This window comes from Diabrotica undecimpunctata, chromosome 1, assembly GCF_040954645.1.
Source record: "Diabrotica undecimpunctata isolate CICGRU chromosome 1, icDiaUnde3, whole genome shotgun sequence".
NCBI classification, from domain to species: domain Eukaryota; kingdom Metazoa; phylum Arthropoda; class Insecta; order Coleoptera; family Chrysomelidae; genus Diabrotica; species Diabrotica undecimpunctata.
The window spans coordinates 72,471,581-72,487,501 of NC_092803.1; the positions used below are offsets into that span (position 1 = coordinate 72,471,581).

The 15,921-nt window shown below is 35.5% G+C and overlaps 1 protein-coding gene across 5 annotated transcripts in view; it reads right to left on the reverse strand.

The window, feature by feature from the left end:
* Sec31 (COPII coat complex component secretory 31) overlaps positions 1-15,921 on the reverse strand; it is a 357,018-nt gene that overhangs the window by 12,875 nt on the left and 328,222 nt on the right. For 4 of the 5 annotated variants that reach the window (XM_072544308.1, XM_072544310.1, XM_072544303.1 and 1 more), the window contains 5 exons: positions 13,881-14,048; positions 12,928-13,313; positions 9,168-9,239; positions 8,029-8,178; positions 6,322-6,573 (listed from right to left, as the gene is read on the reverse strand). In XM_072544308.1, coding sequence (XP_072400409.1) covers positions 6,322-6,573; positions 8,029-8,178; positions 9,168-9,239; positions 12,928-13,313; positions 13,881-14,048 — 1,028 coding nt within the window. The remainder of the gene's footprint in view (positions 1-6,321; positions 6,574-8,028; positions 8,179-9,167; positions 9,240-12,927; positions 13,314-13,880; positions 14,049-15,921) is intronic. The other variant, XM_072544312.1, reaches the window with a different exon arrangement.

Consider the following 15,921-nt stretch of genomic DNA (forward strand, 5'->3'; position numbering starts at 1 on the left):
AGTTACACGACAGTCCATCGGGAGGGCATTTTGGTGTAAGGAAAACCCTTCAGCGAATTCGGGAACGGTTTTATTGGATGAACAGTTCCGACGATGTAAAAGACTGGTGTAAGAAATGTACTATTTGTGCCACGAGTAACGGGCCTTACCGAAAAAGGAGAGCTCCTATGAGACAATATAATGTTGGAAGCCCGTTTGAAAGAATAGCTTTGGACATCGCTGGGCCATTTCCAGAAAGTGAAAATGGAGGCAAGTACATGCTGGTAGTAATGGATTACTTCACTAAGTGGGTCGAGATTTACGCACTTCCAGACCAGAAGGCCGCCACCGTTGCAGATAAGTTGATCCAAGAATATATCAGCCGATTTGGAGTGCCTTTGGAGATCCATAGTGACCAAGGCAGGAACTTCGAAAGCGATCTATTCCAAGGAATATGTGATAGACTAGGCATGAAGAAAACAAGAACTACAGCATATCATCCGCAATCTGATGGTATGGTAGAACGGATGAATAGGACAGTTGGCAAATATTTGACAAAGATGGTGTCCGATCATCAGCGAGACTGGGACCAATACCTTCCGTTCTTCACAATGGCCTACAGATCTGCTGTTAACGAATCAACAGGCCAGACACCAGCGAAAGTCCTATTCGGACGCGAAATGCGACTACCTTGTGATCTAGAGTTTGGGTGTCGACCTGGAGAAGATGTAGCAGGTGAAGATTATGTGATCGAATTACGAAGAAGAATGGACGATGTACATGAGTTGGTCCGTTCCCACCTTCAGATCGCTAGCGACCGAATGAAGAAACGGTACGATACACAAGCCGAAAAGGGTTGCTTTAAGAAGAACGACAAAGTATGGCTGTATAATCCCAAGAAGCGAAAAGGTTGTTCTCCCAAATTGCAGCAGTTTTGGGAAGGTCCATACCTCATTATGGAGAAGATCAACGATGTCATCTACCGAATAAGCAAGATTCCGAAGGGAAAGCCGATGATAGTACACCATAACCGGCTGGCGTCTTTCGAAGGTGACCACGACGTAGATGAAGAAGTGGAAGTAAACCAAGTCCACGATGTGTCTGACCTCACGTTTGAGGAATTCATGGGTGCCTATGGAGGTACCGGTAAAGCGAGACATGGTGTTACCACTGAAGAAAAGCAAGATCTACTAGCGCTCCCCGATGACTACTCGCTGGCCCTCACCATCCCGGCCAGTATCAAAGACGCACCAGGGTTGGCATCCGTCTTTCGAAGGAAGTTTGGTCGAGTTGCAGAACTTCAATGCCAGGTGCCAGCTCCCGGTAAAACCTTGAAACTCCAAGATGCATCACGTTACCTTTTCTACCTGGTAACAAAAGACACTGCCCGTGACCAACCTACCTACCGAGATGTATGGGAAGCCTTACTTCAATTGAGAGAGCACGTACTAGAGTCCGACGTGCAAAAGTTAGCCATGCCAAAGTTGGAGTGCCGCCAATTAGATTGGAGGGTTATCCGAAATATGGTGGAGGAGATCTTCAAAGACACCGAAGTCCAGGTGTTAGTCTGTTGCAATCCGCATAGTTACTGGTGCGGAGAGAAAACCGTCCCTTGTCATTTTTATACAACTGGAAGTTGTAAAAGAGGGTCCAGTTGCCGATACCAGCATACAGTTCCGGTTCCAGTCCCGACAAGGTTCCAGGAGGAACCATCTTTTAAGAGGGGGGCAATGTTACGATAAAAATCCTGGCCTAAAAATAACCGTATTATATTATGACTAATGCTGTTCTGTTTTAGAATATACGAGACCTTTCGAATAGCTGGCATAAACTCCAAGTAATAAAAAAACTGGTTCCATTCGAATCTTCCGGAATTAGGCCTGTCCATTCGAGGCGAAACCAGGTCAATTGAGGTCAAAATCCATGGGATTCTAGAGCAGCTGTTTTCGTATAAATATGGAGGAACTTTTATTTTGAAAACAGTTAATTCGGACGACGCGCTCGCGATAAAATGTTACGTTCGCTTTTTAATAAATTATGTATGTTTAGTGAAAATAAATAAATATCAGTCATTGTGCTTTTTAATGAATTAAGATAAGAACAAGACATTATAAATTAAAGACTTAACAATTAATAAATTCACAACAATATTCTGAGAATGCGCCTATAGCACCACATCTCGAAAGCTTCGATGTTTTTTGTGGTCAACTGTTTTAGTGTCCAAGCCTCTACTCCATACAACAGGGTAGAAAAGACATAACACCGCAGCATTCGTATTCGTAACTTTATATTGATATCACGATTCCAAAAGAGTTTGCGCATTCTATTAAAGACTGATCTAGCGATTTCTATTCTACATCTAATCTCTTTTGTTTGATCAGTATCGTCTGTGATCCAAGCACCTAGATATTTATAACAGGACACACGCTCAATCGTTGTATTGTCTATTACAAGATTAGCTCTGATGTTCTTTGATTTCGTGATTACCATAAATTTAGTTTTTTTCAAATTAATTTTCAAGCCGTAACTGTTACAGTATATATTGAGACTTTGAACGAGATGTTGTAGTTCTACTAGCGTTCCCGTTAGGAGAACCGTATCGTCAGCATACCTTATATTGTTGATCGTCTCACCATTTATTATCAGACCAAGATCTTCTTCCTCGAGTGCTTGTTCACAAATAGCTTCACTATACAGATTAAATAAAAGTGGCGACAAGATGCATCCCTGCCGGACTCCTCGACGGATTTGAATTTCTTCTGTTAGCCTACCCTCAACCTTCACATTTGCTGTTTGATTCCAATATAGGTTGCATATAATTCGAATATCTCGGCTGTCTATATTTTTCTTTATTAGAATTTGTCTTAGTGGTTCATGTTGTACTTTGTCAAAGGCCTTTTCGAAATCAATAAAGCAGGTGTAAATTTCTTGGTTCATGTCTAAGCATCTCTGTGAGAGAACATTCATTGCAAACAGAGCCTCCCTTGTACCCAGCCCTTTTCTGAATCCCATCTGAGTGTTACTGATGTCTACGTCTAATTTCCTATAGATCCTATTATGGATTATTTTCAGGAACAGTTTTAGAGCATGACTCATCAAAGCTATCGTACGATATTCGCTGCATTCCCTTGTATTTGCCTTTTTTGGCAGTAGTATAAAGGTCGAACGGAGCCATTCCCTAGGTATTATTCCAGTTCTATATATTGTGTTAAATAGATCTAGGAGTATTTTAATAGATTCATCGTCCATAAGTTTGAGCAGTTCTACGGGAATTTCATCAGGACCGGGGGCCTTACCACTTTTCGCTTGTTTGATTGCATAATCTATTTCTTCTCTGATTATATCAGGCCCTGTATCATCTGTATATTCGTTTGAGATTTCTTGTCTATCTTTGTCATCAAAAAGTTGTGATATGTATTCTGTCCATCGATTCATTTTTTGTTGTAAATCTGTTATGAGTAAACCATCTGTATCTTTGATCTGTCCTGTCTGTGTTGTGGCTTCGTAATCTACGTGAATGGTTCGGGTGTAGTTCGATTGAACTTTTTAGGCGCGCTGCTAACAAAGTCGCAGTGGCCATGATGATTTCCAATCTCCGCTAGGAGTGGCACGAGAAGAAGAAGAAGTCTGTGTTGTTCTTCTCCTTCCTGTCATTTCTTTAATCTTTTTGTGTACATTAAAAAAGTCATATTTTCGCTCCAGTTGTTCCAACTCCTGGCATTGCTCACTTAGCCATCTTTCTCTAGCTTCTCTTATTTTCTTTTTTATCAGTTTATCTGTTTCTTTGTATCTTATCGGATTATTTGTTTTGTGTACCCTTCTTTCACACATCAACTGTAGTATTTCCTCATTCATCCATTCTTTATGTTTCCTTTCTTTCGGTGTTAAATTTTCTCTCCCTGCCAGCATTACGGCATGTTTAATATTCTCCCATTTTTGGTCTATGTTATCAGTATTTCTATTCAGTTTCTCTATATTTTGTAAATTTTCTTTGATGTTCACTATTGTTTTCTCTTTTATATGTTGTTCACTCAGTCTTCTCACATCAATTTGTTTCTGTATGTGTTTTTGAATGATCTTTAGTTTTATTCTTAATGTGACTACTACAGGATTGTGATCCGAGCCTATATCTGCTCCTGGGTAGGTTTTAGCTGAGAGTATAGAGTTGCGGAATCTTTGTCTAACAAGGACAAAGTCAATTTGATTTCTGACTACTCTACCTTTGGTGTCACTTGGAGATTTCCATGTGTACAGTCGTCTGTTAGGTAACTTGAAAAGAGTGTTAGCAACTACTAACTCCTCCGCTTGACAAAATTGTACCATACGGTCTCCTCGTTCGTTTCGTTCTCCTAATCCATAGTCACCCACATAACCGTCCACACATCCATGTCCAATTTTGGCATTAAAATCGCCCATTACTACTGTAGTGTGATGTTTCTTCATTGATTTTAGAATTTGTTCCAGATCGTAGTAGAAACTTTCAATTTCATCATCATCTTTATCAGCCGTAGGAGCATATACTTGTATAATATTTATAATTTGTTTATTTGACTGAAGTTGTAGTGCCATTATTCTATCAGAGAAGGGAGTAAAGCTTGTTACACAGTTAGTGATTTTCTTTGATACCAAGACAGCGACACCGTAACGATGAGTTGAACTGATGGTGCCTGAATAATAAAGTGTTCCACTATTATTCGTGCATTTTCCTGATCCTGGCCACTGTACATCACTTATACCTAGGACATCAATTTTAAGGTTTTCCATTTCATTTCATGGGAACAGCGGATGGTTCATTTATATCTTGTTCACTGACGTGTCGCTTAACGGCAACCGGATGCAGTCATCTCTTTTACTGAGACAATTCGGGCGTTTTTGAATCTCTATGGCTTCTCGGATAATTCTTGGTTTATTGAAACGGATGAGGGCTATGGTTTTGAAATTTGCAAAATAAATTTTTTAGCCTGTATGAAGATGGTGTTGACCTATAACTTAAATAGAATCGGAATTGCGAACAGAAATGGAATGAAATCCTATTTTAGATTCTACGATTGGTTTGGCCTATGTAAGATCGGGGACAGTCGGCACAAGGAATTTCAGAAACTCCGTGTTGTTTATTTGAAATGTTGTCTTTGACTGATCGGACCAGAGGTGAAAGTTTTTGTTGGGCAGTAAATATTGTCTTTATTCATCTTTATTTGAGAATTTTGACAGTAAACAAAAGCTATCGTATGATGAGGATCTATGTCTTTGGGTTGAGATTGAGCGGCAGGTTGATGCCTGTGGATGCTCCTATTGATGTGATTTTTGCGGTAACCATTTTGGATGCGGGCTTGTTTTAAAAAAGAGAGCTCAGAGGATATACTTGCTCCATTGCAAAGGCAGAGGTATATATCTGGACACAATGACTGAATTAATTTTGGCGATAAAAGTTTCCCCACAAGTAGCAGGGTATGTGCGGGCTTTCGAATGACGAATGTATCGTCAACATTTGGCCCCACGGCAAGGATGCTTTGATGTATTTTCAAATCCATATTAATGGTATATGTCCTACTATCTAGTTCAAGATGGAAACTGATCATCCAATTTAATCAATCCAATTCCCACCGTCAGGAATCTTCGCGCCAACCCCCATCAAAACGCCACCTTAGTGAACCACATCATCATTGACGGTATAAATGAACCGTCCGCCGTCTTAACCAACAGTAGTGCAGTGAGTAGTGAACATAATAGTGAAGAGATCTAGGGACTCAGGAGATTGAGCCCGGAAGCCCTAAAGAAGACATCAGACAGAATGTTGAATGCTCGGTGTAGTGAAAATCGATGCAGTATGAGCCTGGTGAATTTGATATTTTTGTAATAATATTAGTCTTGGCTTTAGGTTTCACTGTGCTAACGGCGGAAACCTTTACGAACATAGAAGGCTAATCTTAGATACTTTTATGTTATTTCTAGAATTTATTTCATTCCTATTTTTATTCTTTTAAATGTTTCTAGTCGTTGTGTTATTTCTAAGATGTTCGATTTTTTCTATCACAGATGTCTGTCATATAATTCTGGTTTATTCGAATATCCCTCCAGATGTAATCTACCTCCAGTCGGTACTGCTGTTATTCCCCTATTTTTTGGTTCCAACATGCTCTAAAATATGAGTTTTAGTTTTAGTTTAAAACCCATGTTTTAGAGCGTGTTTGTATATTACGCCGGAGATGTCAGGCATAAACAATACAATTCTACAATAGTAGAACAATATTAATTACGCACGATAATCAAATATAACTCGACATCGTAAACGACAAAAGAATCTTGGCATGGTAAGCAGAAAAAAAAAGAGATTAAACTTACTGGATTATTAGCGGCACAACTACACTGATTCTTGAGTTCATCGAACACCGTTTTCATATGTAGGTGTTCTTCTGGTATAGGCGCCTTCTGAATCGGTTGTGGGGTTCTCGTCCGAGCTGCCTGTTGGATTTCTTGTGATTGTTGGTGCTGAGCTAAATTTGCCACCACTGCATTTTGGTTAAAACCTCCCGGATTGTACGAGTTAGCAAAGTTTTTTGCTGGTGCCTGGGGTTGGTACATTGTCGGTGCGTTCTAAAAATGAAATTTACTAGTAAATAATTAAACAAGCAGTCATGTTTTTATTTATTGAAAATTCACTCAGGGAACAGGAAGTTATTACTTATAATTAGAGACCGAACTTTATGACAATTGTATATTTGTTGCATATTTTGAAATATAGGACATATTCTAGCATGTCTTCTATAAAATATAATTACCAAAATAAAAATATTCAAAAAAAGAAATACATTTTAATTGTTTAGTAATACCTGATGCTGACAAGCCACCTCAACCCAGACAATTAACGAGATACAACGGATAAATAACTGGGTGATATTAGTGCAGTATTGTCAGGAAATTAATTACAAATAACAATGTTTATGACTCCGAAATTCTGAAATGCCATAAATATATATTCGTTCTTTTAGTTATGTCTTGAATTAAACAATGTCAGAACTTAAAGACATATTCAGAATTTAATAGGTATATTAAACAGCTAATCTAAAAACTAAAAAAATTCATAAAATCCACTACGATGCAATTCATTGGACAGGGGAATTCGTTGCATTATCATTCCCAAGAAAGAAATGCGTGATGTCTAGAAGAATGCCTCAGATGTTGTCACGCAGTCCGGGTGACGACCGTCGCTACCTTGAGTCCCGGTCAAGGAGTGCGAAATTCAGCGAGATTCAGCTACTGGTCCACAGAAATTAAAACTCAGAAAATTAATTAATGTCGGTATATGGAGCGTACAAGGGCTAAAGACAATCACATGTAGGCTGTCAATTATAAGCTGGCAAAGTATAACATTGAAATCTCTGGACTAGCTGAAACGCATTGGTTAAGAGAGGGCCATTTTAGAACACATACTGGCAACTATGTTTACTTCTTTGGCAGTGAGACCCAGAAATATACAGGCGTTGTCATTCTAGTCTCGCCAGGATTACAAAAGTCTGTCGTCGAATTTAAAGCTGTGAGCGATAGGATAGTTCTCTTGAAACTGGAAGGCAAACCAAATAAACTCAATATCACACAAGTTTATGCACCAACCAGTACAGTACAGCAACGTCGAGGAATTCTACGAAAAATTGGAAACAATTACTGACATGTTATGAGATGAGACACAGGAAACATGGAAAGACTCATTATCAAAATATTGATACCTATCTCTTATTTTATATTTCTAAATGTATCTAAATGTCATCTATATATCGTGCCTTATCCTACCCATTTTTGGACATAAACTTATCCTTATCTCCTCTACTGATCTATATCAAGTGCTGTTGCTATCTATCTTGTTTCCAACATGTTTCTAAGATCTTAAATTACCATACGGTAAATACATTAATAACTCTCTAAAAAGAAAGATTCACTCGACACCCCCTTACATTTGATTATGATAATTTAATACTCTACAGGTAATTTCAAACAGTATTTCATTTTTTGTTTTGCATTTTTTCCTTTAGAAACATAAATATCAAAACTTACCTGTGGGTAGAAAGATGGATTATAGGGTTGTGCTATTGGAGGATTCATGTCTGCACTGTATCCATTTGTGGGTATCGGCATGGATTGAGCTGGTGCTTCTCCATATAACGGATGGGTGATAGGATCAACGACACTCGGTTCAGGTTTTGGCTGAAATCAAATAATAATCCATTACATACTTTCATTTCAATAAATCGTGTAAAATTTCACTTCCTATTGAGTATAAAGATCGAAAAATATAATACGAGTTACAGAAAATGGGATTAAGGTAGTAAACACAATATAAGCAATAAGAGATCACATGAAGAGAATATAATATTCAGAGATTGTTTATGTTATTTTGTAAGTAAGACTTCAATTTGGACAGTTAAAAAGAAAGAAGATATATATATATATATATATATATATATATATATATATATATATATATATATATATATATATATATATATAATGTATATTATAGTACTCTACGAAAATTTGAAAAAAAATTATTAGTAATTCAATAGACACTTTTAAAATAAAAACGGGATGTGGCACTCCGGGAGTGACCGAGGAGGAGAAGCATAGAGCATTTTTATCGTCTACGCACAGAGCGATAGTTTTCAATTTAATTTAATTCAATTCGATTCGATGCGATTCGATTTTATATTATTTTATATTTAATTTTATGTCCACATAGGATCCACAGAGGATTGTCGAGCCAAAGATGATGATGAGGATAATCTAGAAAATGGCTTATTTACGAACGATTTACTATTTACGTTTTAGAAAACCGAAATATTTTACAAATTGAACACACTGTGTTACCATCTTACAAAATAATTTGTAACATAATAAAGATGTTATGTATATTTAGCGGATAATTCCAATTTCTTGGAGAAATCACCCAAATTTGATAACTTATTTAAACTTAACTATATTTAAATTGTTAATTAAATCTCAAACTTAGACACTCAGTAGTCATTTAAACTGGTTATTGTCTAATCAACAAGTGCAATAAAAATGTAAAACACTGAATGTCAAATCAGTCTTGATGAAATTGGGTAGATAAGGACTCTTATGTTTGACATTTATGTTTGGCACAAGCACAAGCACTAAAAATTATGAACACCAAAACTGACAAAGTATACTTCTACCTTTCGCCATAATTTCACTCCAGCATGTCTAGCGCTCATTATTTCATTCTCCATTACATTTGGACTGCTGTTCTGAATAAAAATAGGAATATCGTTTGTAATATTCTATAAGAATACTATAATCCTTAACCATTTTTCAAATTCAATATTTTCAGAAAGTATCCCATATTTTTATGTTCCACCGATATATTTAAAAATAGTAATAGAGTATTACTCGTCAAGACTAGGAATGACTCGAAGTTTTTCTTGTCGGTGCAGAGAGCAGACAGAGAAAGTATTTGGAGAGAAAGAGTACGATGAAGAGTATGATGAACTGTAAACTATCTTTATGCGTGTAGAGAGTAATAACTATAAACAAATGTTCATAATTATTACTCTGTTAAAAAACAGTAATGTACTGTAATAGAAATAAATTTAGACCAAATAAAAGAAATAGATACAGACGTAAGTTGTTGAATATATTTTTCAGTAGGTAGTGACCATCGACTGTGGGTGAAAAAATAATAATAAAGGTCGAGGAAAAATATAGTGTAACGTTTTTAATTCATCAAAAGTGTTCTATTTACCTTTAATATATTTAATGTTTTTTTAATAATTACATAATTAAAAATAATTTGGCGTATGTCAAATAAGGTTGACAACATAGAAATTCAAATGGTCGTTTGTCAACTTAGATGATGTAAATGAGTATACTTACTTAAGATGATTAAAACACTGCCTGTGTTAATTGCGGGGTGAATTGAGTAGCCCTCAATTCACGAATTCACGTAAAAACGAATATTGCTCAAAGAAGCAATGTGCAGCCACAGAACAGGATTGATACTATGAAGATGACCATGACAAAAAATAAAGACAAGCGAAAAATATCCAAAACCCAGATGAGATTTACTACATGGAATATCAGGTCGCTCAACTCAAGGAACCAAGAAATAATCTAAGTGTTGAAAGAGAAACAAACAGACATTTGCACAGGAAACAAAAAAGAAAGGAAAAGGATAATCAAAATAAGGTGAATACATACTAATCTACAATGGAGTAGCACAAGAAAACAGCGCCAAACTAGGTATAGCCTTACTAATACACTATAGGTACCAAAATCACATCAAAAAGAGTAAATACATATCAGAAAGGATTGTAACAGCAAAGATAAGAATGCAGAAGGAAGACCTGAACACAATCGGAGTATACGGCCCAGAAAACAAAAAGTCTCAACAATGGAAACGTTTTACGACGAATTGCAACAGGTAGTAGATCAAGTCAGAGGGAAGATGATAATATTGGGGGATTTTAGCGCTTGAATAGGCAATCAAGTAATACCCGGAATTAAGCAAAAACATAACAAGAATGTTAAAAACGAAAAAAAAAAATAATCGACGCAAGATGCCTCAACCCAGCAGATGTATGTAGCGACCATACCCTATTATTATGTAAAATAAGAATCATCATCAAATACTTCAAACCCAAGAGAGCGGCAAACACAAACAAAAAATCAGAGTTGAAGGACTAAATACGGAATCCACGAAATACTTATACAGAAAAAGAATATCAGAGAAGATTGTTGGGAATGAAATATTAGAAAACGATAAAATCGAGGAAAGCTGCGAAAAACTCAAAAATAACGTAATTACGCATCAACAGAATCGCTTAGAGAAAATAAAGTAACAAACACTAACATATCAAAAAAGAAAACCCCATGGTTTAGAGAGGAAGTGAAGACAAAATGTGAAGAAAAGAAGAAAGCCCTTTTAGAATACAGAACACAACAAACACAACAGGCATACAACCACTATGAACGAATCAGAAATGAAACAAATGCTTCAGCTAGACAAATAAAAAGGGAACACTGAAAGAAATATGGAGAATGATCAGAGGCCAAACAAAAGAGATAAACGAACTAATAAAAACGAAACACATTCAGAAGGAAACATAGAGGTGTTTCCAACACCAGAGGTGACGGCAAACGAAGAAATAAATATTGAGGAGGAAGAGGTAAACTAAGAATTAAGGGAATTAAAAAACAGAAAATCACCAGGAGAGGACAGAATACCGAACGAACTCCTAATACCGCTCTTCAAAAAGGGAGACAAAACTGACCCGGAAGCAGGGTCCGTTTTGTCTCCCTTTTTGAGATTACAGGGGAATTAATTGATTACACAACAAACACAACACTAAAATTCACAACCAAAGTATGTCACAACAAATAAACTGAATAAAAACACTAGCAGAAGAACAACAAGGTTTTAGGTCGGGAAGATCATGCACATCATGCTATATTTATAATGAAGCAAGTGCAAGAGAAATTATTAGAATACATCAAACCGGCATATCTGTTTCATAGACCTTAAGAAGGCATTTGACCGAGTCAAATTAAAGGATGTTATCCACTTATTGTACGCAAGAGAGATACCTTTAGGAATATCAAAACGATCGAAAATATCTATCAAAACAATAGTAAATTGAAGCTGGCAATGAGATAATACAGGGAGATTTCCTGAGTCTTCTATTGTTAAACCTGATTATGGATGAAACAATAAAAAAAGTAAGAAATCAAAAAGGATTACAAACGGAGACAAACAGCATAAAATAATAATCTGCTATGTAGACGACGCAATACAACTCTCTCACAGTGAAGCTGATTTACAACGTATGCTGCACCAATTTAATATAAGCACCAGAAAATTTAAGATGTTAATTTCCCCAAAAAAGAAAAAATGCATGGTTATAACACCAAATTTACTAAGATGTAAATTGGAGTTGGAAGGTCAGATAATAGAACAAGTGATGGAGTTTAAATATATAGGCATCACATTATCTAAGCTCGAAACTAAAGTGGAAGAGCAAGTAAATAGAGCAAATAGAGCCACAGGCTGTCTGAATGAAACAATATGGAGAAATAAAAATATCGGGAAAGAAATGAAAGACAGAATTAACAAAACAGTCATCAGATCCATAATGATATACGCGACAGAAACACGACCTGACACAGAGGGGACAAAAAGGACGTTAGAAACAGCAGAGATGAAAACACTATGAAAAATTGATAATAAAACACTATGGGACAAAGCTAGAAGTACAGATATACGACGTAGATACAAGGTGGAGAACATCAAGGACTGGGTAAGAAATAGAACAGTAGAATGGAACGCTCATATAAGCCGAATGACAAAAAATAGAGTAGTAAAGACAAGAGACAGTTCCATAATAGGAAGACGATCAGTAGGAAGACCACGAAAACGATGGAACAACAACTTACTGGAGGCACATTAAAAAACAGACAGTAAGTCTAAAAATAATTTGCCTATAAGAGAGTAAAGGTAAAGATGGGAGAGGTCCTGTGCTTTCCTGAAAACTATAGTAGCTGTGACATATAAGTAAAATAACATAATTACGGTATGAAGGCACGACCATCACCTTATAGGCCATGATTAAGGAATGTCTCGATGAGATATTAATTTCAATTTTATGAGTTAATTTCATTACAGATTTTTTATATTAAAACTTCTATTTCATACTGAAACTGAGATGAAATTTCCAACCAACCAATGGAATATGCACGGCTTAAATAGATGTAAGCTTAAATTAAATGATTTGAAGAATTACCAAATAAAATAAGTAATTTTTATATGTACTGTTACATTTTACTCCGAGGAAATAAATTTTTATCAGTATTTTTAATTTCCACATTATTTATGTATACATATTAAACTATAGTAGAAGTAAATGTATAATGAAGATTTTAATTATAAAATCTTTAACTTACTTGTTGTTTCAAAGGCTTGTGAAGGGGAGGAGGTGGATCGTTCCATCCTGATGGTGCATTAGGCCTATAGGTTGTTGGAGTCGCTTGTTGCGCGATTTCTGTAGGTGGAGGTGGTAGACTAGATCCTCCGTAGCTCGGTTGGGCAGGTATCAATGGTGTTAGATTGAAACTGGAATTAGAAGGAACTTCGGCTTGATTTAGCATCGATGAGTTGTTGAGTGGTGGAAGTTGCGACGAATTTACGGATGGCGGTGCGTAGGGGTTAGACTGGAAGGCGTTATTCTGCTGGAAGTAATAAGTTGAGGTTGGATGGTTTGGGGAGCCGTAGGGATTTGAAGACACCGATGGGTCTAGTAGGTATTTTCTCGATGGTAAGCCTGAGCCACCTACAAAAAAGGAAAGTATTTAAATATATAATATTTAACCTACAAAAATCTGAAACAATTAATCATTTGGTACCAACAATAACAATAAAAGTAAATGACACGAAGGTAGAATAGGTATATTACTATATAAAGGTAACATTAATACATATAACCAGAGTGACCTTGGGAAAATAATTGGTTTGGGTCTTGCAGATTGTCTTGCACAAATTTTGATTATAAATAAACCTTTCAAGGACTGAAAATTTACCCTTAAAGAGAAAATAAATAACAAATCAACGTATGGTAGAAAAAGAATAGGATTTTGATTTGAAATTAAGAAAAATGTATTTACATTTATAGGTCGTTGTCGTCATCGTTACTATTAAGACAGTTCTGTTTCAGACTCACTATATAATTTACTTTACATGAGATTCCTTGATCACATCAGATCAAAATCTAATATCATCATGGAAAAAGATGTAACATATAAAAGTGGTGGATACACAAAAAACGGAAGGACCAGCAACTAGTTTAACCAACTTAAAATCAAGAACCGACATCACACTTAACAATAAACTAACTACTCACCTTGGTTGGACCCAACACTGGTAGGTCTAGGCGGATGGGAAGGTGGCGCTTGAGGGGCTGGAGAAAACGCTTTTGGTGGTTGAGGGAAAGACTGCGTGGGTTGTGCTTGCCATGGCTGACTATTTATTGTTGGATTAGGCAATCCTGTGTTAAAGTTGTTGTTGTAACCTGGAAAAAAAAGAAAAAGAAAAATTAATACAAATATTTGAGATCTAAAAATCAGTTAATAACATTTAACAAAGAAATTACATAAGACAGCATATAGAACCAACTAAGAGACCTTACAGTCCTTTATGCAAGAAGGAATTACCTTAAAAAATGACTGTAACAATATATATATATATATATATATATATATATATATATATATATATATATATATATATATATATATATATAGATCTAGCGGTTAATGTGGGCCCCGTACTAAAACGGTATTATACTAACTCCAGGAGAATATACACCGTGTATATTATTATCTGGGTAGCGCTTTATGTAGATTCCGACCAACACGTAGGATTAAATGAACTCCGTAATAGAGTAAAACACTTTTGGGATCCGTATGTATTCTTCCCCGTACACAACTAAACTCCTCCGATGTTGCCAATAATTTGATTAGTCGTAGATTTTTAAATTTTATAGCAGGTACGTTTTGGAACTTGAAATTTATTTAAATATCAATCAATTTATTCATTCTGAAATTTCACAAATACTTGGTTAATGTAGTTAAATATTTTATGGTGGTAATTTATATTACTTGCTTTAATTATTTTTAAACTTAAGTTAGTGTCTGTTATAAGCTTGGAAAAGGCAATTTTTATGTATTAGTATTTTTTTAATGCATTGACACTGAAAAATTTATTATATAAATGTACGTTCCTATGTTTCGATTGCTACGTTTTATGATGTACAATATTTGTTTCATAAAGTAGTAAAATTTAAATTATAATAATTTGTAAATCAATCTTAAAATTACAATTTTTTACTGTCTAATTTCAATATTTCAATTTTTAAATGTAGGGAATTCAATATCTTACTATAATACTTTAGTATGTAACTTGTAACAGATACTAAAATAATAAGTAGGCATAACACCTAATTTCGCTTTAACTATAAATGTATCGTATAACGTAACGTAGCAATCAGTAGTGAATCATTACTCAGATAAAATATTTCGGAGACTTTATGGTAATTTGATTATAGCCTCATATCTATTACAATTATTACATATAATATGTTCGGTTGTTTTAAAAAATACTTTGTCACTTGTAAATTTTGTATCTTTCGTGATCAGGCATACGAGTATTTTATTTTTAATTTAGAAGTAAATGTATATATAATATTCTTTTTTCTGTCACTTATTTTAAATATGGTTCACTTATATTCTTCTTGCTTATTTATTTTTATTCGTAATACTTATAACGTACGTAATAACGTACCCGTTGTTGCAAAAAGCAACAACGGGTACAAAAGATATCAGGTATCAGGGGTGGTATTTGTCAATCTAAATGCCGCCTACGACACATTAAATTAGAGGACATTTCTGCAAAAACTGTATGACAAACTGTAAACATCGTTTTATCCGCGTATATCTACAGAACAGAAGATTTTTCGTATCATTCAATGGTAATATGGAGAACGCAGACAAACGGTCTCGCTTGCCGTAGCGTAATGGCACCTACACTGTATTACATTTAAACAAATGATCAACAGATACCAGTAGATACTTAAGCCAAACCCCGAAAATCTTAGGAACGCTCCTTCAATTTTCCCAACACAGGCGCTTTCACAAAACTGAACATCCAATAGTGTGATGAAATCCTTGAACTCTGAATTTCCTATAAATACCTTGTAGATAGTTTATATCGCACGTTGTCAATCACAGAATCTTGTTTAAAACTAAAAGGCAAACTAAGGACCAGAAATAGTATGCTCCGCAAGCTTGTCAGCTAAAAATGGGGCGCACATCCTTTCACCCTTAAAACGTAAATGCTTGCACTTTTCTTCTTGCTTAACTGTCTTTTTCCTTTTATTCCGATAT